Raw genomic sequence first — 23782 nt, 5'->3', positions numbered from 1 at the left:
GGGTCTGGTGTGAGATGAGGTCTCATATGAAGATTGGTGTTTTATTCTCACTTTATTTCCAAATCAATATGGAAGACATTTCAATTTGATGATCCAGCTTGGTTTTGTAACCAGTATTATACAGGATGTTTTTCTGTCTGCAGTGTTTCAGAGTTCATGTATTTTGACCGTGTTTATTATAAATTACAACTTGGTGTGCAAATTAGTTTAGTGTTATATATCAGTAATCTCTTTGAATCTCTTATGAAGAGAAAATAGGCATCATTTTAGTTGCTCTGTATTGGTTATAGGATTCCCTCTTTTGCATTCTCCTTGCACTTAAAATAGCTCTGGGCTTTGATTTTGGAACTAAGGTCATACTTTTATTCCTTCAACATTTGGAGTATTATTGCTCAAATTACCAATTGTATTAAAATTCCTGGAAGAGCAAATCATGTGCTCCCCAAACCTATTGCCTGCTGACAAGTTAAGAAGCCCCTACAGTAGAATTAGATTTACAGAGATTTTGGTACTTTTACTTCTTGCCTAGTGTTTGCCTTGAATTTTGGGGACATGTCACATGTCAGATTTCACGAGAAAACAGCTATGCTTTTGCCAAGTAGTTCTGCAGTCTTAAGCTGGAAGTCATGTCACTGTGCTGCCCAAGAGCTTGATGTGAGAAAAGGTCCTGCCTGTTCCCTAGATCAGTCCAATATGTGCCTTCTCGTCTGTAAAGCTTGACGGCTTTCATTGCTGCTGGCATTGAAAACTCATTTTCTTGTGGGTGCATTGTAGAACTTGGTTTGATTGTGGTGCTGGAGTGATACACTCTTTTCTATTTGTCCATGTCCTTTTGTCTTTCTTTCCAAACCAATTAGAATTATTCTCAAGGATTGTCAAAAACAGGTATCTTACAACTTGTATGCAGCATGTCTAAAAATAATGTATTTTAAGTTTTTAATAGTAACTAATGAGATTATAATAATTAAGAATAGAGGCAACACTCTAAATTATTCTAAATACATTACATTCTTTGTTCAGTCTATTTTGACTCTGTATCAGCATGATTTCATTTTTTCCTTTTGCTGCTGACAGGCTTTAAGTGGCTGGAGTTGAGGCCTGTGAGCATCCTGGGCAAGGACAAGGCAGAAAGGTGCTACAGTGGCTCCAGGCTGCTGATGGCACCTGGTTTTCCATTCTGTGCCACTGAGGCTAGAGGGGACCGGGTGCAGATATTTTCCTTGATCTTGTCTCAGTAGAAAACTGGTTCAGATAGATTTGGTATTGGGAGACAGGTATTGAGAAAGGACCATCAGGATCATCAAGTCCAACTCCCTGCCCTGTGCAGGACACCACTAAGATCACATCATGTGCCTGAGAGCATTGTCCAAATGCTTCTGGAACTCTGTCAGGCTGGTGCTGTGACCATTGCTCTGTAGAACCTGTTCCAGTGCCCAGCCACCCTCTGGGGGAAAAACTTTCCTAATCTCTAACCTAAACCTCCCCTGACTCAGCCTCAAGCTGCTTCCTCAAGTCCTGTCTGTGGTGAAGAGATCAGTTCCTGCCCCTTCTCTTCCTCTCTTGAGGATGTTGTAGACTGCAACAAGGTCTCCCCTTGGTCTTTTTTTCTCCCAGCTGAACAGACCAAGTGATTTCAGCCACTCCTGGTGTGGCTTCCCCTCCAGACCCTTCACCATCTTTGTTGCCCTCCTTTGGACACTCTCTAACAGCTTAATGTTTTTTTATATTGTGGTGCCCAGAAGTGCCCCCAGCACTGGAGGTGAGGCTGCCCCAGTCCCCTCCCTTGCCTGGCTGGCCATGCTCTGCCTGATGCCCCCCAGGACACGCTTGGCCCTCGTGGCTGCCAGGGCACTGCTGACTTATGTTCAGCTTGCCATGAAATTCATCTTCAGAACCCCTGCTTTGTTGGCATGTTTGGAAGGCATCTGTCCATCCTTAATTAAACCTGTGTTTATCCAAATTCATTTGTCCTTTGCCTCTGAAGTCCTGTTTTGGATGTGGTGACCAGCAGTCTGTAGTGGCTATAGCTGCCTGGGAAGGGTTGTCTCAGGAAGGATGGTGAAAGCAGTAGTGTAGGTGGTTTTCACCAAGAGCATGGTGACAGAAGTCAGTAGGCTGAGGACAGTGTTTATCTGATCTGACCATTTAATATTTACTCTGTTCCTTTCTCTCTCTCATTGCTGCCTGTGCATCTTTAACCTTTTCCTTTATCTGGTAGCATGGCCTGGAGGCAAAGCACTGATCATGCTCATTAGAGTATGAGGTCTATTGCTCTTTTGATTAATCTCTCTCCATGTGCCCTGTGGCACTGCAGTTTGAAATATAGCTCCAAAAGGTCTATGGAACTGGAGGAGTGGACCTTACCCTGTACTAGAGATGTGCAGAGGCATTGCATTTTATGTGCCTTTGGAAGCCCTTCTGAGTTTGAGGCAAAGAAAATGCTCTTGTTATTGATATTTGGATCGCTTTATAATACGCCTCAGCTTTCATCCCCTGAGAAATTGTGTCAGTAATTGAAAGAGCCATTGTCTCATTTCAGTTATCTAAACAATCTCAGTCTTCATTCTTATAATTATTGGAAGAGCCCAGCAGCAAAAATCTGATTAGTAATTTCCAAATGCTACTGGGAAACAATATTTCTAGAATAATTTTCTGTACTGAGTCAATGATGCAAGTCAAGATTTGTGTGAAAACAGATTAGGGAATGTCTAAAGAAATGTATCACCTTTTTTTTTTTTTTTTTTGTCAGAATAACATTATGGTTATAATTTTTTTAAAAAATACAATGGAACAGAAAGTGAAAATTCTGGAAGTGAAGTTCTGATAGCTGGGTGATACCTTTGCTGTAGTAATGGAAAAATATAGAATCCTTCATTACTGGAATTAAGATGAAGTTTTCACATTTTCAGCCCTTGAAGGAATGTAACTATTACGAAAGAAATAAAGCATGAATCATTTTATAGACTCATAATAGCTTTCCAATTATTTCAAGGCATTATTTCTTTCATTACAAACAATTAAAAATGTGTCAGTAGTTTTGGAAAGGAAATTCAATATACTTGTAGGTGTGGAGGTTTCATCCCTGTTAGAAATAATCTTTGTAAATCTATTGCACGGAATGCACATAAAGACCAAGAAAATAAATATTCAGATGAGGGAAGAATTGACACTTGAGTTTACAACACCTGCATACAGATCTATCATATTGGACAAACTGCGTCTAATTTCACTGATTTCTTTGGTTCAGTGCATTTTAATTAAGCTTTTGACTGCTGCCTCAGTAAACCCTTCCTGCTTCAAAGAATCGATAAGCTATCCACACTTGATCTGAGCTACTGTAGAGATGCTGAATATCATGTATGGGCAGCACATTTCTTCCGTCAATTATTTGTGAAATAATTGCTTGGTCTGGCTTTTATTTTGAACAGTGTGGAAAACAGCAGCTGGTTCTGCAGCAGTGTTGCCCCTGGTGTTACTCAAAGCTGTTGTGTTCTTTTGTTTCATTCATGGGTCATTCTGGAGAAGGGAAGTTGCTTAGGTTGCCAGGGAACTTCATTTTGAGAGAATTGTTCAAGAGCCACAAAATCTTCTTATGTTACCCCTTACAGTATCTCAATAGACTTTATTCTGAGTTCAAAATCTTCCCCTATGAAACAGCACATATTGAGCTTGCTCTTCAGTCATCTGTTTATTTCAGGTTTGTTCATAAATAATCTAATACATTTGAAAGCTTGGAGGATTGGTTTCAAACTGCTCAGTTACCTTTCCCTTTGAATACTCTTATGCTAATGGCTGTGTGCCTTATTAATGCCCATGGATTACATTATGGGGCATAGAAGATAATGTAATAGTGTGTTCTGTGAGTATATTTAATAAAAGCCAGATTAGAATTAAGACTGTATTGTGAGTCACTGACATATCAGCTCTGTGCTTAATATCTTATCTAAATCCCTGTCCATAGCTTTTAATACAGTTTGCATATTTTAGTGAAGTTGAGCATAATGGTTCTGAATCACTCAGAAGGCTAACAAATACAGAACATGTCAAGTTTTTTATAATTGAAAAATATATTATTCTGATATATATGTGCTCCATCAGTGCTTGTTTTTCTCTGTATGTTAAATTGTTTCCTTCTAGAAACAAATTATAGATGTGTAGCAAGCAGATTCCTGATGGGTATGGAGAATATTTGATAGGAATACAAAGACAAAACAAAAAAAACCTCCTCACCCTAGAGCTTAAAATGAGATCAGAACTGTGTGCTCTTAATACAGTCTGGTAGCTGTGTCAATGTATAGGTAATTTTACTGTCCTGTTCTTGTGGGGCACCAAGGGATTTTGTTTCTTTGCTCCCGTTTCCATGGCAATTAGAATTAGATTAGTTTTAGGTTCACAGTGGATAAATGAGAGCGACTAAGCTATGATGTAGTGTTTGTGAGTCAGGAACACACTGAGTCTTTTTATAAAGTAGCCCAAAACTGTGCTTAAATCATTGTGGTTTTCTGGTTGCTGCTGACTTGCTTGTATTTATCTTGCAGCGTCCGGATCTTTTGCTTGTGGTTGCAGTCTGGTGGCATTTGTGCTTTTTGTGTTTATAGGGATGTGGCCTTTAAATGAGAGAGCAGTGCCTGGATTCCAGTGATAGCAGCATGTTGAACAGTCAGTTTGCATATTTGCTAATAAATATTTATGTTAACTATTTTAAAAACTCTTTAGCCCATGACTGATTTTTGCAGAGTTTTGAATGTGGTGTAATGGTATGATTTTTATTAGCACCCACTCTTTAGGATGACTTCCCTGGAAGACCATTCCAAAACCAAGCCACTGTTCTGTATTTGTCCATACAGTATTCGTGTGTGTGTGTGTATGCATATAGAAATATATAAACCTTTTTCTTCTTCTGGTACTTGTTAATGCATTCATATCACCTTCACCCCAAGAGATTTTCATCCCTCCTGTTTTTCCAGGAATTGGAAAGGACAGTAATATTACTGGTGGACTATTCCAGTCACTTTTCAGCTAATTCCCATGTAGCACAGTTCTTTTTCCTCTAGTATGTATTTAACTTTACCAGCATTTTGCACTAATGGATTGCAGATGCTGCAGAGAGTGTTATTATAAGAAGATTTCATGCTTTGGTAGTAATGTGTCATGCTTTTATAGTCTCTGAGTATATGATAGTTGTGGCATTACTCACACAGTATTTAATGCTTGCATTTTGTTTAATAATTATCTACTTTTTACATGGGCTGTGGTAGATTTCACAGAAACATCATCCTGGAAGATATTTCGGCCATTGTTTTAGACTGTCTGAGGTACACCTAAACCTAAAGGCAGTTGGGGTACAATTGAACTTTACCCTTCCAGGAACATTTGGGTTGACAAAACTAATCTTTGCAGTAGTGTGTACTCCTGTAGCCCAGAGAGGGGAGCCTTGGGAAGTGTCAGTGGCTTCAGGCCCTTGTGCAGGAGCACAGCTGCTCTTGTGCTTAGCTGGCAGAAAGCACTAGTGGTGCTGGGATTTCCCTTTGGCAGCCGGGTTCTGCCCTGCCCTCTCCACTCAGCTGCCTCGTGCCTCATCTGCCTGTTTGTGCTGTGCCTGTTCTGCCTGGCCCGCCCTGATGGTGTTTGTCTGATGTGTTGTTACAAACAGGCTCTTTGGTTTCTGGTTATCTACCTGTCTTCACAACACATGTTTCTGGAAGCACATACACAGATTTCTGTAAACATATACATTTAGTTCTTAGAAGAGGCCTGAGAAGGAATTTCTGCAATTACTGTGGAGAACTTGTATGCTTCTTTTCATGTGATTGAATCCATTGCTTAGAGAATTAATCTTGTATTTACAAGCTGAAAATGTGACTAGCCCTTAAACTGGTATAAAATAACCAAGTTACTTGATATATGTTGTACCAGGCTGAGCAAGAGAGCAGGAATAACAGTAGAGAATAAAATTGGAAAAATATAAATAAAAACAGAAGATGAATTCTATAACTCATGCTCTATATTAGACTAGAAAACCATTTTTAGATCCCAAGTCAAACTAAGGGAAAAAATCATTTTATTAAGCAAATTAATACATAGACATCAGTAATTTTAAGTTTCTACAGGGTTTTTTTGTACCTTGATAGTGTTTCACTATACGTAGTGTGGCTTTAATTAATATTTATATAAATGTAGGTTTTATGTAGTTCAGAAAAGAAGTTTAAAGGAACCACACTGGAGAATGTATTAGATACAAGAGCCATTTTGGAGTTGGAGACTTGTAAAGCAGATGATTTAAGATACATTGAGAGACTGCATCATCTGATCTGTCCCATATTCAAAGTAAGAGCCCTCTGAATTTCTAGAGATTCACCAGACTGTGAAGGCAAAATGCTGGCAAAGACACCATCAAGGGCTAATCCTTTGTTTGAGTCCCTGTACTGGAAAGTAATTTTACCTTCTGGTTTTGCCCTGCCTCAGTATGTGCCTGTTAAAGTAAATGCATCTTTGTCATGCATGAGCACCACTTGCATTGATGATAATGGAGTTTTCATATGCATGTTGAGTTACTGCATTTCTAATGCTGCAGAAGTCAGGACTGATGTACTCTGTTTTTTCTCCGTGCATCAGCATTGTGGTAATCAGCAGGTACATATATCTACATATATCTGTGGGAATGCTCCTTAAGGAATCTGGGAAAGCTACTTCTTTGAATGTTTTTAGTAGCTGTCATTTATTTCAATTATTATGTGATAGGGAGGTTGACTACAATTCAGCAGATGGAAGTTGGGTCCAAGGTAGTAGAGAAACGTACTCTGCAGGTTCCGAAATCCAAACACATTTGCCATTGTTAAGGGATTGTTAAAATCCTCAAACTCCAGTTTACTTTTTGTTTAAGAAAAAACCTGTGCACAGAATACATGTGATGTAGTGATTTTTGAAAAACACAAAAAGCCGTGTGGAATGAAATGTTGAGCTATTGAATATTCTGAGTGATTATTTTAAGATATTTTGGGCCTGTAAATTACATACTACTTTTCAAATAATTGCTACTTTTGTACAGAAATAAAGTGAGGTTTCTACTTACTGTATTTAATGTTAGCATTGTATTTATAAGAAGTGTAAGCTGAAGAGAAAACAAAACCTTAAGATTGGTTGGGGTTTGGGGTTTTTTGTGGGGTATTTTACTTGTTTGTTTGGGTTTGTTGGTGCGGTTTGGTTTTGTTCTTAAATTCCTGGTCATCTTCAATATCAAAAGAAATCTGTAGATTTCTATTTTGATAGTATTTTGGTGTATACTAACTAAATATCATTATGTGATGTCCTCTGTGTGCTTCTTTCCTAGTTACGTAGCTGTGCACATTGTGGGTTAATGTGAGGTGCTTGGCATTGGAAGTAGCTGCATCTCAAAGCAAAATAAGTTTTTTGGGTAACCAGTGACTGAGACAGGGGACTAAGGGAGGTTGGAAAATTACATGACAGCACTGTTGAGGCGACCTCTTATGGTGTCAATATTAAACAGGTGGGACACTGAGTTCTTGTGTCTATAATTAGTGTAAATTTATCAAGTGGCCTGGCTGTGCTTGACCTTTTGCATGGAGAGCCAGTACAGTGAGTGCCACAAAGCTCCCCTTTTCCATACCAAAACACATGTACCTCTTTCATCTTACAAGGCCTCTCTAAAGGTCAAACACAGTTGTAGTTCAGCTGAACAAAAGGGATCAGCTCCCTTGCACCCTGTGCAATGCCACAAATAAGACAAGAGGAGTAGAGGTTTAATTCATGGAAGGGAGGTCACACAGTAAATGAAAGTAAAGATTTGCTACTCATAGGTAGTGCACTAGAGTATCTTGGCTCTGACCATGTGACTTGGTGAATTATGTTTTATCTACAAATATTTTATGTATCAATACATGCTCTGGTTTGGAATGCAATTTCTTAGTTTTCCTAAAGGGTTTTCTTTAATAACCTCACAATTTCAGCCAGCCCATTTATTTAATTGAGAGCATGTTGCTGTCTAGCCAGCAGATAAACTAGCTAACCTTGTCATTTTACCTTCTGAGTGCAGTTCCACATTACAGGATTATCAGCCCAGAGCCAAGTTATCATACAGTAATAATAAGCTAACATAGCTGTGTGAGCACATTTAATTAACAGCAAAGATGGAATTCTCGACTTTTCCTTCACTTGGCCAACATCCAGAAGCATGTAACTTCTCTGCTGTAGGAAATGCTGTAGAATACAAACTATGCACATTTGCATGTAGGCATTATCTGGACAGTCTTTGATATCCATATGCTGGTCTTGGTTCATTTTTACTGTGCATTTATCTCCCAGCTATTGCATTTGTACTTCATTTAGAAACTAACACTGAGGTTTCACAAAAAACCCTAATTTGAGGGGTCTTTTTTTAATGGCACAGCTACTAAAGAAAATACCAAAAGGCGCATTTTCCACATGTTGTCTTTCTAAATAATGTTTTCAACATCTGCTGCAGCACTGTTGTCAGATTGTGAAATATGGTTGAAACATGCTCACAGTAAGTGTGTCCACAGACTGGACTTTGTAAAAGCTTAAACTGATCACTCCACAGTGCAGCTGCTCCAGATAACCAGCAGCTCCTTCTCCACGTTCCCACCAAGCATCACTAGACTGGTTTTTTTCCAGCCTGGTTCCCAATACTGTGTACATTGCTTCTGCAGTGGCTAGATATAGATGCATTTTTGTTTATTATGCTCTGCTATTTTTACACCCAAAAGATTGTTAGGAAAGCAGGATGGAGTGGGAAAGGTGACTAGCTAAGTATATAAGTTATTGTTACGCAGACTCTTTGCACAAGCTGAGGTGAAGAAATGACACTGTGGACTCTTGAAATAAATATATGATGCATTCTTTTCTCTGAATTTTATTTTATTAACGTTACTATTTTTGTAATTCAGTAATGAAAAGTCTCCTCTCCACTTTTTTCCTCCCACACCAGGGTCAATATCTCTCACCCCATTTCTTGTTTCTTTCTCCATTTTTAATTACATGTAAAGCTTATGGCATCTCAACTGTAATTTGCATGTTATTTTAAAATACCTAAGATTAGCTTAGATGCATAAAGGTCTGAATCCTGCTTGCTTTTGATTCGTAGTATAGGGAGTAATGTGTCTGTATGCTAAATCCAAGTTTTAATGAATGTATGGGTCGTGTCTCAAACATACGATCAAGTGGGGAGGTTGTTTGGGTGGGTGAAACAGAACAAAAAACCCTTCTGCTAATTTATCTGGATTTCTGGATGATTTTGTGATTGTTCTGTCATTGCTCCCCCTTTTTAGCTAATTTTCAATTGTGGTAAAAGATCACAAGAAAATTTGCCCTAAACATTTGTTCTCCTTTAGTGTTGATGGCAATTGGGACTGGAAGAAAAGAAATGTTTTAATGACTTCTTGTGATCTGATCACAACTGAGTGAATCTGGCAGCTGGACTGAAATTTGTTTAAAAACAGCTTAGTACTAGTTCTGTTTATTTTTTATGGAGAATAAAAGCAAAGCATTTTATTTTTAGTATTTGGTTTCCAGCATTCTGGAAATACATATCATGACTGTGTATTAACTTAATCTTATTACCTACTGTGTTTTTAATGACACGGGTATAACCCTCATGCCTCTTTAGTAACTCTGCTCTCTGTTCCAGGTGCTGTTGTCAGGATTGATCGGTGTTGTTTCATGGAAGAGGCCCCTGTCCCTTGTGGTGAGCAACTCCCAGTGCTTTTGTTTTTATAGAGAAGCCTGATGGTCTGTGGGGATGATTTGCAGTGCTGTTGTGTATCCTGATCTTTATAAACACTTAGTGCAAAAAGTTTGAAACCTTTGAAGTTGTAATGTATAAACCACATGGGTGAAAACAGTATTTTTTCTACTGACTCACAAACAGATTGTTGGTCTGCTTGTACCTTTGCATTTAACTTAATTTGCCTAAAAATGCACTGCAGAGCAGTCTTTTTAGCAGGTATCTGAATGGAAAAAAGCCCATTGCAAATTAGTTGTTGTTTGTCTTCATCTGCAGAAAGATTTTCAGCTACATTATTATTTCTGTTGTGAGATTCATGTAATTACTTAATAATGAACAGTAATCCATTCTTTGTGTGTGCATGCTAATAGAGTTTCAGTTAACCTATTAATGTAAAGCAGTATTAAATGGAAATCAAGCTTATTGAAAACATTTGATGACTGTGTCAATAAGGATGTGTTAGCAGGTAAACATTGCCTTTGAAACAGTGTGCATGTGTAACAGAATAGCACAAAACATTTGTAACATAGTACTGAAGATAGTCCCTGGAATTTAAAGCATAATGGACAGTATGAAATAGAGAGTCTTGCACTGGTAAGAATAACTTTGATTAGAATTTCATGTATATCTTTCATATTATAAACTCGGACAGTAGGCAGAGCTCACATCATTGGAATAAATAATATTCAGACATCAGAAATGTTATCCAGGCCTGTTGAGACTTTTCTTCTCTGATTCCTGAACACTCACTTGCATGTTGTAAATTCAGCTGGGCTTTCTAATATCGACTCGTTCAGTGAAATGTAAATAGGCAGTCGTGGTAAGTGTAATTCAAGGAAATAAAGATAAAAGGGAGGAAACAGTAATGGTAACATTGATGTTTGCAGAATAGCTCATCTTCCTAAAATCTCCTCTAGGAAATTATTTCCAAGAGTAAGCTTGATGGTCTTGTGTTAGATCCTGATCTTCTGCATTGATGGTGATACAATCATCAGCTGAAGAATGGGGACAGGGATGGTGTTTTTCACTTCTGTGTGTGACTAAGCTGTGTAGTGATTTTACAGTGGCTACATAATGTCCTGTTTTCTTTGCTGAGTTGTAAATACCTTTGAGCAGTTGGATCCCACGTGTGCAGGGTGACTGTTCTGATTAGCAGTCAATAATGTGTAACTTTGCAACCTCACAGCACAAACTACCACCAACATGCTAATGAGCCATGTTTCTCCTGATCTGTTTATACAACACATATGCCAAATACATATGGTCAATACTTACCTTTTAACCTATTTTATAGTACTATAGGCAGCTAGACAATCAGTTACAATATGTGTCCTTTTTGTTGCAGTGTGTTATAGAATCTGGCATTGCCAAGAGTGATAGCAGAAAGATAGATAAATAGCTTTATCATTTGAAGCTATGAATAAAGCTAAATAAAATTAAACCATGCAACATATGTGACGTCCTGAAAACTGGTGAAACTGTGATATTTTAAGGTGCCAGTTTTCTGCATATCTTGGATTTGTGACTAAAGCTGGTTTATAATAACTAGTGTTTTGACTATTGCTGAGCAGCGCTTGTGCAGTATCAAAGCTTTCTGGTTTTCCCACACAGCATTGCTTGCTTTGGCTTTTTCCTTCCTCTTTCTTTTACTTATTAAACTATCTTTATCCCCATCCACAAGTTGTTTTTTTCATTTGGGCTTTTCTAATTCCCTTCCAGTCCTGCTGCAAGGGGCAGTGAGTGGGTGGCTGTGTGGTGCTTTCCTGCTGGCCAGGGTCAGCCACCCACACTGCTGGATGTGCCTTGCTCAGCACTGTAATCATACAGGGTTCTCCCACAGATGCAGGGTCTTTTCTTTGCCAATGTTTTATTTTCTGCAGGCAAAAAGAGGAAGTTGAAGAAGCATCAAACAGAAATAGCTCATCAACCATTAATTTCCGGCTGTATCATACTAGAAATGTGCTATGTAGTATTGGTGTAGAAATGAGCATGTTGTTGCATAGTTTTAACACTTTGGAACCAAAGTCAAAACTGAGAGAAGTTGAGTATTTATAAGCTATTAGTATGAATGCTGTTTTTGTATTCTGCATTCAGTTAAAGATTTACAAATGTGTATGTACTAAGGACATTTTCCTGCAATATTAATGTGCAGAAATTTAGAAGTTCTCCTGCTAAAATATCTTTGCAAATTTTAATTATCTGGAAAATTTGCCGGATTTTTTGTTAGTATATCTGAATTTTCTTGGTCCCCTCCTAGCCATCAGTTGCTTGTGTTGCCAAAATGCTTTATACATGCAAGGAATCAGTGTCTGTTATCAAACCTGGATTTACATTTACCAGAGGAAACACTCAGGCAAAGGAGATACTTAAATTGCTCACACATTGATTTTGAACAGTATTTTCCATATATTTCAGATGTTTCCTCATTAAGCTTTCTCTATTTTCATTTTGAAATCTCAGAGTATTGGTAGTGCTTTTGGAAAATCTCTCAAGGGTCCCTTTTTTGGAAACCAAGTGTTGGCTGTGTCACTACCACTGCTTAGTGTTAAAATGCAGTGTTAAAGTAGGAATTTGTTTCCTCATGGTTTATGGAAGTGTCTGAAAACTGGGAGAGAGCTTGTGGAGCACCTGAGGAATTACCTTGTAAAAAACTTCAATTTGTGCAGTCGCATTATTTTTCTGTTACAATCTAATCTATGGTAATTGCAAATCTGTTTGTGCTAAGGAGATTAATTCAGCATCTGAATTGAGTTGAAAGCTTCTCTGTTGCCATCTGCATTTGGGTGACCCCATAAAAATATTTTTACATTTCTAACTGAAAGTTTTTACAATAAACTGATAGATTTAATATTTTTTTCAATGAACAATAATATGGGGTTTCTTAAAGTCTGTGAATGTCAATGAGCACAAGGTAATACTACTTATTAATAAATGATCTTGATTACTCAGCATAGCTATTTAAAAGCATTTACTATGAATGGGCATTCCAGATCCTGTTCTGTGCACCAGTGAACATGCAAATCAGTGTGTATATAACTCAAGGTGTTTTCCCTTCAAATTAACCATTATTTCAAGCCTTTTTGTGTTTGATGAGCACATAAGATGTTCTTCATTTTAGAAAAATAAGAAAAGCTGTCCTAAATTGCTGCAGTTCAACCTGCATATCAGACAAAAGGATGAACTGCTGTGCAGTCTCAGGCTGCACCCGTGGTAAGATTCAGTTAAATACAAAAACTGACTTTTTAAGAAAATATTCATCTTGGGTCACCTTGTTAGTTGCAAAATGAGAGATTTTTTCTTTCTAGAATTCCAGTGAAAAACTTGAATTAGTTGAAATTCAGACTTGAATATTTTTCTTTTTCTGTAAAAATCATTGGAAAAACATCTACATTGAAAAGGGAAATTACTAACAATTTTAAATCCATACATTCACATATACTATTGCCTCATAAGATGCATGAATATGTAAAACTGGTCCAAATGTTTTTCCTCATTGATTATCTCCTCTCACTAAATATCATTGCAGTCTACAGCAGGAATAACCAAACTTTAGGAAACAGATGAAATCTAAAATGTATAGAAATAGTGTATTAGTATATATATGTATAATATATTAGTGTGTGTGTATATAGTATATTATAAAACAGTAAGTTTCCTATACTCTGCTCAGTGAGGCGGAGTGTTGACATGTTCCTGGCCCTGCTGCTTAACCTGAGCTTCTAGAGCAGTTTTAGGGGTGTGAGACAAGTCTTTTCAAACTCTTGTAAGAGAATTTACAGCTTCCTTTCAGATAAAATCTGAGAGAAATATTTGAATTTTGAAAAAGAAAAAGTGATTGTCCTTCCTCCAGTACCCACCCTCAAGCAGAGATTTGGTGTTTGGTTCCTGGAATAAGAAGATGATCTATGTAGTGGAGAGGCAATGTCAGCATAAACAGGTCAGGACTGCAGGAGAAGAGCAAGTGAAGGAATGCACAGCGTGGAAAAAGAGCAGAGTCTGAGGCAACAATCCCCTCATGTGTCACTGCTGACTTTGATACCTGTGTGATGTTGAGAGGAGCTGCAGAACATCCCTCTGCCTTAACAGATCCCTTGATCACTCTGCAGTATCATTTCAGCATGAGCATTCTTTGAATTCCTTGATCAAAATGTTCATTAGGAGCCCTGCTATTAGACAAACACTTGTCTTTGAGGCTGAAGCATTAGTTTAAAGGTGAACAAAACACTGGGTGAAAACAAGAGCGTCTTACATACCTGTGTTTTTCAGTTTCTGATGAGATGGGCAGGGGTTGCATGCTGCATATTGCTGCTTTCCAAAGGAAGCTTGGGAGGCTGCAATAACTTCTGTTTGGAAAGCAAATCCAGTGCTGGTTCAAAAAGTAGCTCTTCAGATGTAAAGCTGTAAATTTTGATCAGAGCTGATGTGAACCCAGGGTTTGGAATTGAAAGCAGAGTGTTTTTCTTTGACCTCTTTTCTGGGAGCATGGAAGGAAACCAACCCAAATTCAGAGGAGCTGAATGCTAAATCAGGGGGAAGAGAATTGTGGAGGACTGGGACAGGAAGGAGAAATTGAAATGTGAGTCTGCCAACATGAGGAAGATAGACATCAAAAGATTTGAGAAGAATAGGACCTAGATGGCCAGAAAGAAGTGGATCAAAACCATGCCAATAAGAAGTTATACAATAGGATCTCTGATATATCAGAGATTCAGTGCCACAAGCACCATAAATAACTGAATTGCAATAGATTTGTATCTCGGTTCTGAATGATTTCAGTGAAGAAAGTGTAGGCTGTAAACAGTATTTTCCTATACTTGGGGACATAGTTAAGTTTTTCTTTGCCTCTTGCCTTCCTGTTCTCCCTTCCCTGAGGGTTAGTTGTATAAAGCACTAAAGTGGCTGTACTGCGCTGGTCACCAAACTGCATCATCTGTCTGCACACTGCTACAGCATGCTGGAGTTGTGCTAAAAATCTGTGAGACAGGATCTAGAAGTGAGGTTAGTGTATTTAGTGGTAACATCAGTTTGAAAGTAGATTTAAAATATGTTTATGTTTCAATGAAGCTTCTCTTTTATATTTGTTTCAAAGTGATGCCCTGAGAGGTCTTTTCCCAATGTATGAACTATTGGTTTAGGCCATGAAATAATGTCCCTTGTTGGATTGAGTAAGGGGTCTGAAAAGTGTGGTTTTCAAATCTTGACATTTGAATTTGTGTAAACTCTGATTACATTCATGTTGCAATTTTTTTTTTTTTGCAGATAAATTAATATATCCGTTTAGCTTTTAAAATGTGCACTGCCTATTGATTTTTTTTTTTAACTTAGACTGCTGATTCCCTTCTGTCTTCTTTAATATCATGAAACAACTGACAGAAAAACCTAGCCCCAGTGCCCTTTCATTAGAATAGACCTGACAGAAGAGGAAGAGGGGAAAAAAATGGAGAATGACCCAGTAAAGTTGTGAACTGGGTGAGAAAGAAACAATACTTGAGAAGGAAACCGAGGAAGTGAATCAGGGAAATCTTTGCAGTGGTGCAGAAAAGATGCCCCAGGGTGAAGTATCTCTTTAGAATGAATATGTGAAGTCCTCTTTTACATCTCAACACTTCTTAAAGCTTTCTCTTGCCTAGGTCTCTGTCTGCATCTCTCCGATACCCTTTTGACCAGGGCTGCCTGTTCCTGGGCCCAGCTGCCATTGGCTGTCACTCATGTGAGAATCTGGACTTGTCTGTTGAGCATCCATGTGCTAATTAGTTACCCCCAGTGGTAGAGTTTAAAAAGACCACAAGCAGCTTTTCCTGAAGAGCAGACAAACCCTGCTGGGGCATAACACTGGCCCCTTCCTAAAGAAGCACTGGATACTTACCCTAAAACAGCCCCTGCTCCTCCCCATGTGCTGCCTTCGCATCGTGTTGCCATGGCAGCAGCTCCTGCTGGCGCGTTCCTGCCACGGGAAATTGTCACTGTTCCAGTCCCAGTGCTGCTGCTGCTGCTTGCAATGAAGAGTGTGCTGTGGCTGCTACATTCACCTCTCTTCAGCCATCAGTAATTCCCTTGTTCTCACACACTTTCTAAATATATCTGCTGATGGTTCTTTCATCTCATCTGCTCCTTCTTTTAGAAATGCAGGCTGCATCCCATCTGCTCTTGGAGTTCTTGGCAGCCTTTGCACAGTCTAATTTCTTCAACTCTTTCTTGGTGAGAGTCTGGTTTGCTTCAGCATTTCTTCTTCCTCCTTGGTAAATGAATCTCGTGTCACGTATCACTGGGGCTGGCTAGTTGGGCAACATGGGAGCTATTTGTTAAACTTGGTATTTTGTTTTCAAATGGTGAGGAAACACTAGCTTCAAAAATTTATTCGAGACAAGCTGAGCTGCATTTGAAATGTTTTTAAAAGTAGAATAAATATTTGTATGAACTAATATAAAATATTTTGAGGTGTGATGGAGTTGGGAATGGATACCTCACTCTTTGTGCTCACGTACTCAATCAAGGCTCATGTGATTTTAGTTTTATTTGTGTGACAGATGGAAGGAAACACACTGTTACCCAAAGAGAATCTAATTATCCTGTGCTTCTTGAAGAAAAATAGTTTAATTTGAGTGGGATTTACTTGCCAGGTAAATCACAGTTTAGATCCTGAGCTAGACATGTGTGTGATTGAGTGTTTGTGTTTCCTTACTACAAATACTATAAAACCTGCAACAGCATTATGGATTAGGTTCTACTTCAGATATATGAGGAAAGGTCTTTGACATCCTAAAGTTCCATTTACTGATGGATCTCCATCAAATTATTCATGTGAATCTTCTTTGGAGATGTGTGTGCAATTTTTCTTGAAATGGCCAAAACTATAGTGAGTTTACATTACAATTGAATTGGAAAGAGCTGCTGCCCACGTTGAAGCCTTGCCTCAGAAACTGATACTGAAAATACTCATGTGCTCTTGATGGAGATCAGCACTTGTGGCTTCTGACCCTGCTCACCTGGCAGAATTTTCCTCCTCAGGGATGAAAGTCAGAGTTCTGGTGTGCGAGTGCTCAGAGAGAGCACGCAGTTGTTAATTAACGAGAATAATTGCAAGTGAGTAGTTAATTGCTATTAATATGTTGGGAAAGACAGACACAAAATATCTGTGAGTGTGACCTTTACATCCTGCTTCTGTCTCATTAGCTTCTGCCAGGAAGGGCTGCTTGCAGAGATTTGATGTCTGTCCTTGTCAGCAGGACAACACGAGCCTTTATTTCCTCAGGGAATCCTGCTACAGATGTTGTGCAAGGTTAATTTATTTGGAGTAGCATTTCACTGACACGTGCATGGAGGTGAATCCTTCCTGCAATGTGACACTTGCAAAAAGTAATGTATTGTTTAGGTGGATGAACCCATTAGGCAGTTGCTATGGAAGTATAAATTCAGTCTTATGTAGATTTTCTTAAAAGTTATTAGACTATTCACATTGTTGAAGAAAATGTATTCATTTTTATTTACTGATTTATCTACTTTGTTTAAATACAGACTGTTTCATACAAAGCTAATGTAGAAAAATGTTGTCTTTCCTAGTGTCCTAAATGTCTAAAGACCCTAAATGTCAGCTTTCTTTTCCCGTTCTGCTGTTGTTGTGGAACATTTTTGAGGCACAGTGTATATTTGTTAATTTTTAAAACGTTTCCATTTTTACTTCCTTGGAGAGTGTGTTGGAGAGAAAAATTAAACTAATATGGCTGAGGTAGTTGCAAATTTTAGATCTGGCTTGTGTGGTCAAAATTCTATTCAGAAAGCATTATATTTGAAGTTCTTATTATCACTCTGTTTATCAACTCCTCTTTTTCCACCTGACTGTACAACTGAAACAGTTGTTTTTGAAACATTTCAACTTGGCAACATTTTGAGTAGCATTAAAATAGGTTAGTGCTGATTTCTTTCTCCTTCAAAATAACACTAACTTAAATTTCATGTGCATGGATTTTTTATTTAGGGGAGCAGTGAAATGTAAATGTCAGTGATAAAAATTAGACAATACAACTACTATTAAAAAAAATTTGTCCAAATGACTTATTTTGACTGCACATACAGTAAAAATTATATGATTATATATGATACAATTTATTATAGTAAGTTATTATGACAAGGTTGCACTGTTGCAGTATTAGCTGCAGATCATGGAAGGATTCCTTTGAGTGCTTATTTGCATGTAGCAAACTTCAAATTAGCCTCTTTAGCATATTAGCTGGCAACTCCCCATTGTCCTTCTAACAGATTATTAGACAAAACCTAAACTTGTTCTCTGCTATGAAACTAATTACCTGCAAACTGTTTTTGTTACAATTACTGTTAGAAGTGTGTCACATTATTTGAATACTTCTAGAGATAGTTTGAATTTTATCTGGAAAGAAAAGGGTATAGCTCCTCTTGTTTCTCTTTTATATAGCAGTAGTCTGCAGGCCACTTGACGGTCCTTTTGGGTCCCTTCCAACTCAGAATATTCTGTGATACAGAAAGGTGTAGATGCTAAAAGAGTTAATTGGAATAGAAAGAGCAGAAAATTAGTAGATGCTGAAATATCTACTTTTGACAAATTTCTGGTTAATGTTTCTAAGCTGAGAGCACAAGGTCTTTATTACTAAATCAGGCCCCCTCTTACACTTTCCTAAAAAATACTGCAATAAATAATGTAATTACTGGAGCTGTAGCAGAGCATTACGGAAACAACAAACACCTATTGCTGTGAGTAGAATGTGACAGTGATGCACTCATTGTGGTCTTAGTCTTTTAATCTGATCCTACTTGAGGAACTTATCTGCATGCCCATTGCTTCTACTGACAGGGAATTTCTTGGAGGTATTGAATATTTCTTATGATGAGATATTAGGAGATTTGGTTTGATATAAATGCATATTTGCATTTGTCTGTCACTCTGTTCCTGTATACAGAGCCAAGGTTGCATTTTGGATTCCAGGGCTCTTGAAAAGCCTTGGCAGCAGCTACCAAGTCCCTCACTTTATTGATGTTGTTGTTGTTTGCTGCACAGTGAAACAGGAGGAAACCAAACTACTCCTTCTGGTCTTTAAATAGGTGTTATTCTGTGTGATGCAAATTCTGCTGCAAACACCCAGTGCCCCCTCTGTTGCCCACGGGCTGTTACCAGCATTCCCTTCATTTTCCAAAGCTCACTCCTGCTGGAAGCTGATTGCTGCTCTGGCAGTAAATAAAATACAGTCACAGGGAAGCATCATTTTTTCTTGTAAATCAAAACCAGTAGCATTGTTTATAATCTTAAATAGGATCATATTTGAAGTTAGAATTTTCCACTGAATATTTTAATAAAAATATAGAAATGAAGATACAACCAAGCACTAAATAATAAATTAATTAAATTCCAAGATCTAGCTGAATGAAAGCAAGTTAATAGGGCCATAAGAGGGTTAGTAAAATCACATACACCAAGTTCAAGTTCAGAAGTTTTCATCTGAGCTATTTAGCTTTGAAATTAGAAATAGTTTCTGACCTTTCAGGAGCTGCAGGACAGGAATTAACAGGAAATACAGGCAGACACAGTATTACAGGTGCAGAGGATTGGCAGATTTATCTCGGAGTCCAGGACATCCCTCTGGCTACCCTGGATGCCTTGAGACCCTGGCAGGGGGCTCGGGGACCTTGGCAAGAAGTCAAAAACACCTTTGGCTTCGATTTTAGCCCATGGGAGAGGCTGCCAACTCTATATGAGGAATTACGAGCCAAAAGGGTTTGAGTAGTGTAATAGGTGAATTGACACAGCATGGAAAAGTAGAATTTTGGGGTTTTTTAGAATGTAATTCAGGGGTACAAGATGGAGGAATCTGGGCGTGTCCTAGCCTTCTTTCCCTTCTTCTTGTCCTCCATATCTTGGTGTGATGGTGACACTTTTCTGTTGGTTTAGGATAGGGACACACTGTGCAACGTAGATCTTAGGTATTGGTACGGGAACTGTAAACATGGTACACGTGGTTTTGAGTATATAATGTGGGAGATGCCTGAGGCTCGGCGGAGACTGCTATGGCTTCTGTACCAGGTGGACCTCAGCAGCTCAGAAAGAAACTATTATAGATAAGAAAAAATAAACAACCTTGGAAACTCAACTTCACACATTCCAGACCTCTTCTTCAGCTGCCAGGCTAGGACTTTCACACTGTTGGGGTCTCGCCAGCTGACCCCGACAGATTTACAGAAGCCAGCCTATCATGGCAATGCCTGGTTTTATTCAAAGTATCCTGCACAGGAGGGTTGAGTAATATGCTTCATCAGCACAGAGGGTAGTGTTTTGTCTCAGTGTTCATGTCTTGACTATCAAACCACTGCAAACCACCAGGGGAACTAGTGGTTGAAAAGCCAGCAATGAAAAAGCAATCCTGTTTCATGTATATCTCCAAAATGAAAGTGTGAGGAATGACATAAAATGTGCTTTTAGAAATACGGTTTAATGTGATACAATATTTACATTTCTTTTGGAGGACTTCAATTATTTTGCGTGTAGAAACTTCTTCCTGCTTGTAATAGTAAGTATTTCTTCAAATTATAATATGTGTTGCTCCTTTTTACTGTGCTCTTGATGTGTATATATGCAGTAGTGAGTGGGTGGTTTGAGTCACTTAAAGAATCCCCATCAAAAGTACTGGTAAAACAGGGTTTAATATAAATTTGTGAAAGTGGTAGAATCATAGAATGGGTTGGGTTGTGTTGAGAGAGACATCACCTTGTTCCACCCCCTGCCATGGGCAGCTTCCATTAGACTAGATTGCTCAGAGATCCATCCAGCCTGGCCTTGAAAACTTCCAGGGATGGGGGATCCTCCCTCAGCCTCTTGGCCACGCTGCTCATGATGCAGCCCAGGACAGAGTTGGCTGCAGACACACATTGTCAGGTCATGCTGTACTTCTCATCCACCAACACCCCCAAGTCCTCTTCCTCAGAGCTGCTATCGCTGCATTTTTTGGTAGAAAGCTGTATATGGACAGAAAACCTGAATTGTTAATGTCTTATGTTGCAGGTCACAAGCTGCAGTGCATGCTAAAGTTGGTTCATTTGTTTTTCCCCTTTTTACCTCCTATCAATTCCAGAACAAATGGTGAAAGACAGTAAGGGCAAGAAGGTGCTTTGAGCTATCTCAAGGATTAAAGTTTTTGGGTTTTCAGGTAATACAGTTTTAACAGTGCCTTTGGGAAATAAGATGAAAGGAATTCTACAGCTTATGGTAAAAACAAAAAATAATAAATTACTTGAGGCCAGTTGTGAAGAAAAGAGAAATATTAAGAGGCAAAATTGAAAGTGAAAAAGAACAGAGGGCAGAGAATATATCAGCTTCTGTAAATCCCTTTGGTTTTTTTGGTGGTATCCATAAAATTAAGATGATCTACTTTGGGACATTCTGAAGGCAGGTGTATGGTTGTATCTACATTTAACAAATGTGAAGGAAAAAATGTTCACAAATAATCTGAGAATACTAATAATTTTCTAAAAGGTCAAGTTATACTCAAGAGAGAACTACAAGCAACTTCCTTTATAGTGAAAAGATAATATAACCTGTTAGTGCTTAAGTTTTTTGAGTTTTTTTTCTTTCAGTATGGAAGGGCACTCTTTCTGTGCTCTCCCTTGCAAGGCATGGAGGGTACTGACATTTTCATTCACACACATTGCAGATGTGTGTGGTGTTTTGGGACTGCAAAGACGCAGACTCACTCTTGATATGCTCTGCATATTTATACTTAAAGTAGTTCCCAGAAATGGAGTAAAAAGGGGAGCCTTGTGTGGGTCCATGTGCAAGATGACATCTCACATAGTGAGTTGTTATATAATTGTAAATCATTGCATCCAAACTGTTTAATTTTGTAGAATTTGTATAGGACCATGGTAACATTTACATAGGAAGTCCTATTAACATTTCTTCCATGGAGTCCTTTGTACAGAATATAAGCTTTGACTTCTCCAATTAGTTCTGCTACCACCAAATTACAATAAATCCATGGGCTTTGCTTTTTGTTCATGTATTAGTTCTTGGTGACTTTTGGAGCTTCATGGAATTAATGCTTCTTGCTGATTTCTAGGAATATTTTACTTGTTTATATGTTGTAACTAGAAAGGTGAAGAGCATAATATTGGAGTTTTAGATCAGCATTAGGATGTCATAGCCCTTCAATATCTGACCTTTCTGTATTTACTTCAGTGTAAGTTTTTGCCCTTGATCATTGGGTTGGCTGTGTCTTATACTGTTTCCTTATAGTTTCATACTGCTCCTTCCAGTATGTCACACTGAGCTCTCAGAGCACATGTATTGTTTGGTAGCTCTCTTTCTGAGGAAAATTTTAGTGTGGAAATTAGCCATACTTGACTTCATAAATAATGTGTATCTAACTTCATCCACAGTGTTTCGTAGTGTAATGTTGGGTCTCCATCAAAATCCACAGTGGCCACTCTTTCAAAGGGTTGCAGATGTGTTTATTTTTACTGCTGCACCTGTGCCAGTGTTAGAAAAGACTGATTTGTGATAAAAAAATGAAGCACACTGAACATGTTTTTTAATGTCTGTAAATATGGTAATTGATACTTTTGTGCCTCCTTTTCTCTGTTGTGGCTTCCAGCATGGTTGTAAACTTTACCTCTGAAGCTGTGGTAACAGAGTACCAGGTGTGTCCCACCCCATCAGTAGAAAGCTTTTTTTGGTATTTAGCTGAGAAGCTTTAAGGAAAGAGATTGGATATTCTTCAGTTCCTTTTATTAGGATCTTTGTGCTCTGCAAGAGGCAAGGTAGTTTCAAAAGACTTACAAAGGACGTGAATTTCCCCCTTTAACTCTATGTCCAGATTAGGTCATTCCTTGCCTGGGACATTAAGAAGTGAGGCATAAAATTGCAAAATTGGGAAGACGAGTGTGACAGAGCACCTCAGTGTTTGATATCATGTGGTGGCTGCCACTTTGAAATGCAACTCCTAAACAGAATGTGAGGCATAGACCCACCGAGATGAACAGGAATTCTAAGAGCCTGTTTCATGTCCCTCTTGTCTGCCAGTGACAAGAGGAAGAGGTTACCTTGGAAACACCAATAGAGGTTTCTTCATTAATGAATGCTGATATGGAGGAAGTACTGCAAAAAATAGATAAACCTGGTGTATGTGACAGCCCTTGTTGTCAGCTGTGATGCTTGGAAGAATCTGAAGCTGGCAACTAAAGTTTGTAACACGCCTTCTGTCCTTTGGTTAATACAGCAGAGGTTATGGGGTTTTGTCCAAAAGCACTAGAAAAAAAAATATACAGCCATTTTGGATTTAAGGTGTCAAAAATATTCGTAGCACATGCACTGACAAAAGATAACATCTTGTGAGAACAGTGAAGGGCTGTAAACTGTGAGCATGCATATGGAAAAGAGATGCAACAGAATTTCTTACTAATTTTATATAATACACTCACACTCCTGTTGAGTTATTGCAATGTCAACACTGAATATTTAAGGTGGCCACACATCAGGCACATGTTTGTTCTTGGCCTCTTATTGTTTGTGCCATTCCCTGTATGTTGAGATTTGTCTACGCTGACTGCACCAGGTTTTTGTACATTTAAAGCAATAAAATTATAATTAAATGATGGAATCAGGTTAATGCTTGTTTTGACATATTTTGAGATGAGAAAAAAGGAGTAATTAACACCATGAGTAGTTGATATGGAGGATGCTGCTTAAATTGTAATTGTTGTTTGAAAACCAAATATTTATGTATATCCAGAATTTTATTCACTCTTTTTTCCCCAACTTGTAGGCACTCATGATATATGATATTCACAAATATTTCTCCTGTTTAAGATACCCATATCCCCATCAACAGGATTTAAATTGTTTCAAGACTATGTCTGTTTATAATAAAACATTTTTCAAATCTTACTTTTTAGTAATGCTTGGCAATAAAACCCATTAGATTTTCAGAGTGTGTGATAGAAGTGGGAGATGAATAGATTATTTTGAAATGGCTGGAGGAAAACATATAATAGCCATGTCTAGTT

General features: G+C 38.2%; 1 protein-coding gene across 4 annotated transcripts in view; it reads left to right on the top strand.

Moving 5' to 3' along the window:
• Window positions 1-23782, top strand: part of ENTREP2 (endosomal transmembrane epsin interactor 2) — an 87841-nt gene that overhangs the window by 26312 nt on the left and 37747 nt on the right. For all 4 annotated transcript variants that reach the window (XM_053988264.1, XM_053988263.1, XM_053988262.1 and 1 more), the window contains exon 2: window positions 9665-9721. In XM_053988264.1, coding sequence (XP_053844239.1) covers window positions 9665-9721 — 57 coding nt within the window. The remainder of the gene's footprint in view (window positions 1-9664; window positions 9722-23782) is intronic.

Source organism: Vidua macroura, chromosome 12, assembly GCF_024509145.1.
Source record: "Vidua macroura isolate BioBank_ID:100142 chromosome 12, ASM2450914v1, whole genome shotgun sequence".
Lineage (NCBI taxonomy): Eukaryota > Metazoa > Chordata > Aves > Passeriformes > Viduidae > Vidua > Vidua macroura.
Note: the sequence above shows the minus strand (reverse complement) of the source record. Positions and strands in the feature narration are given on the sequence as shown.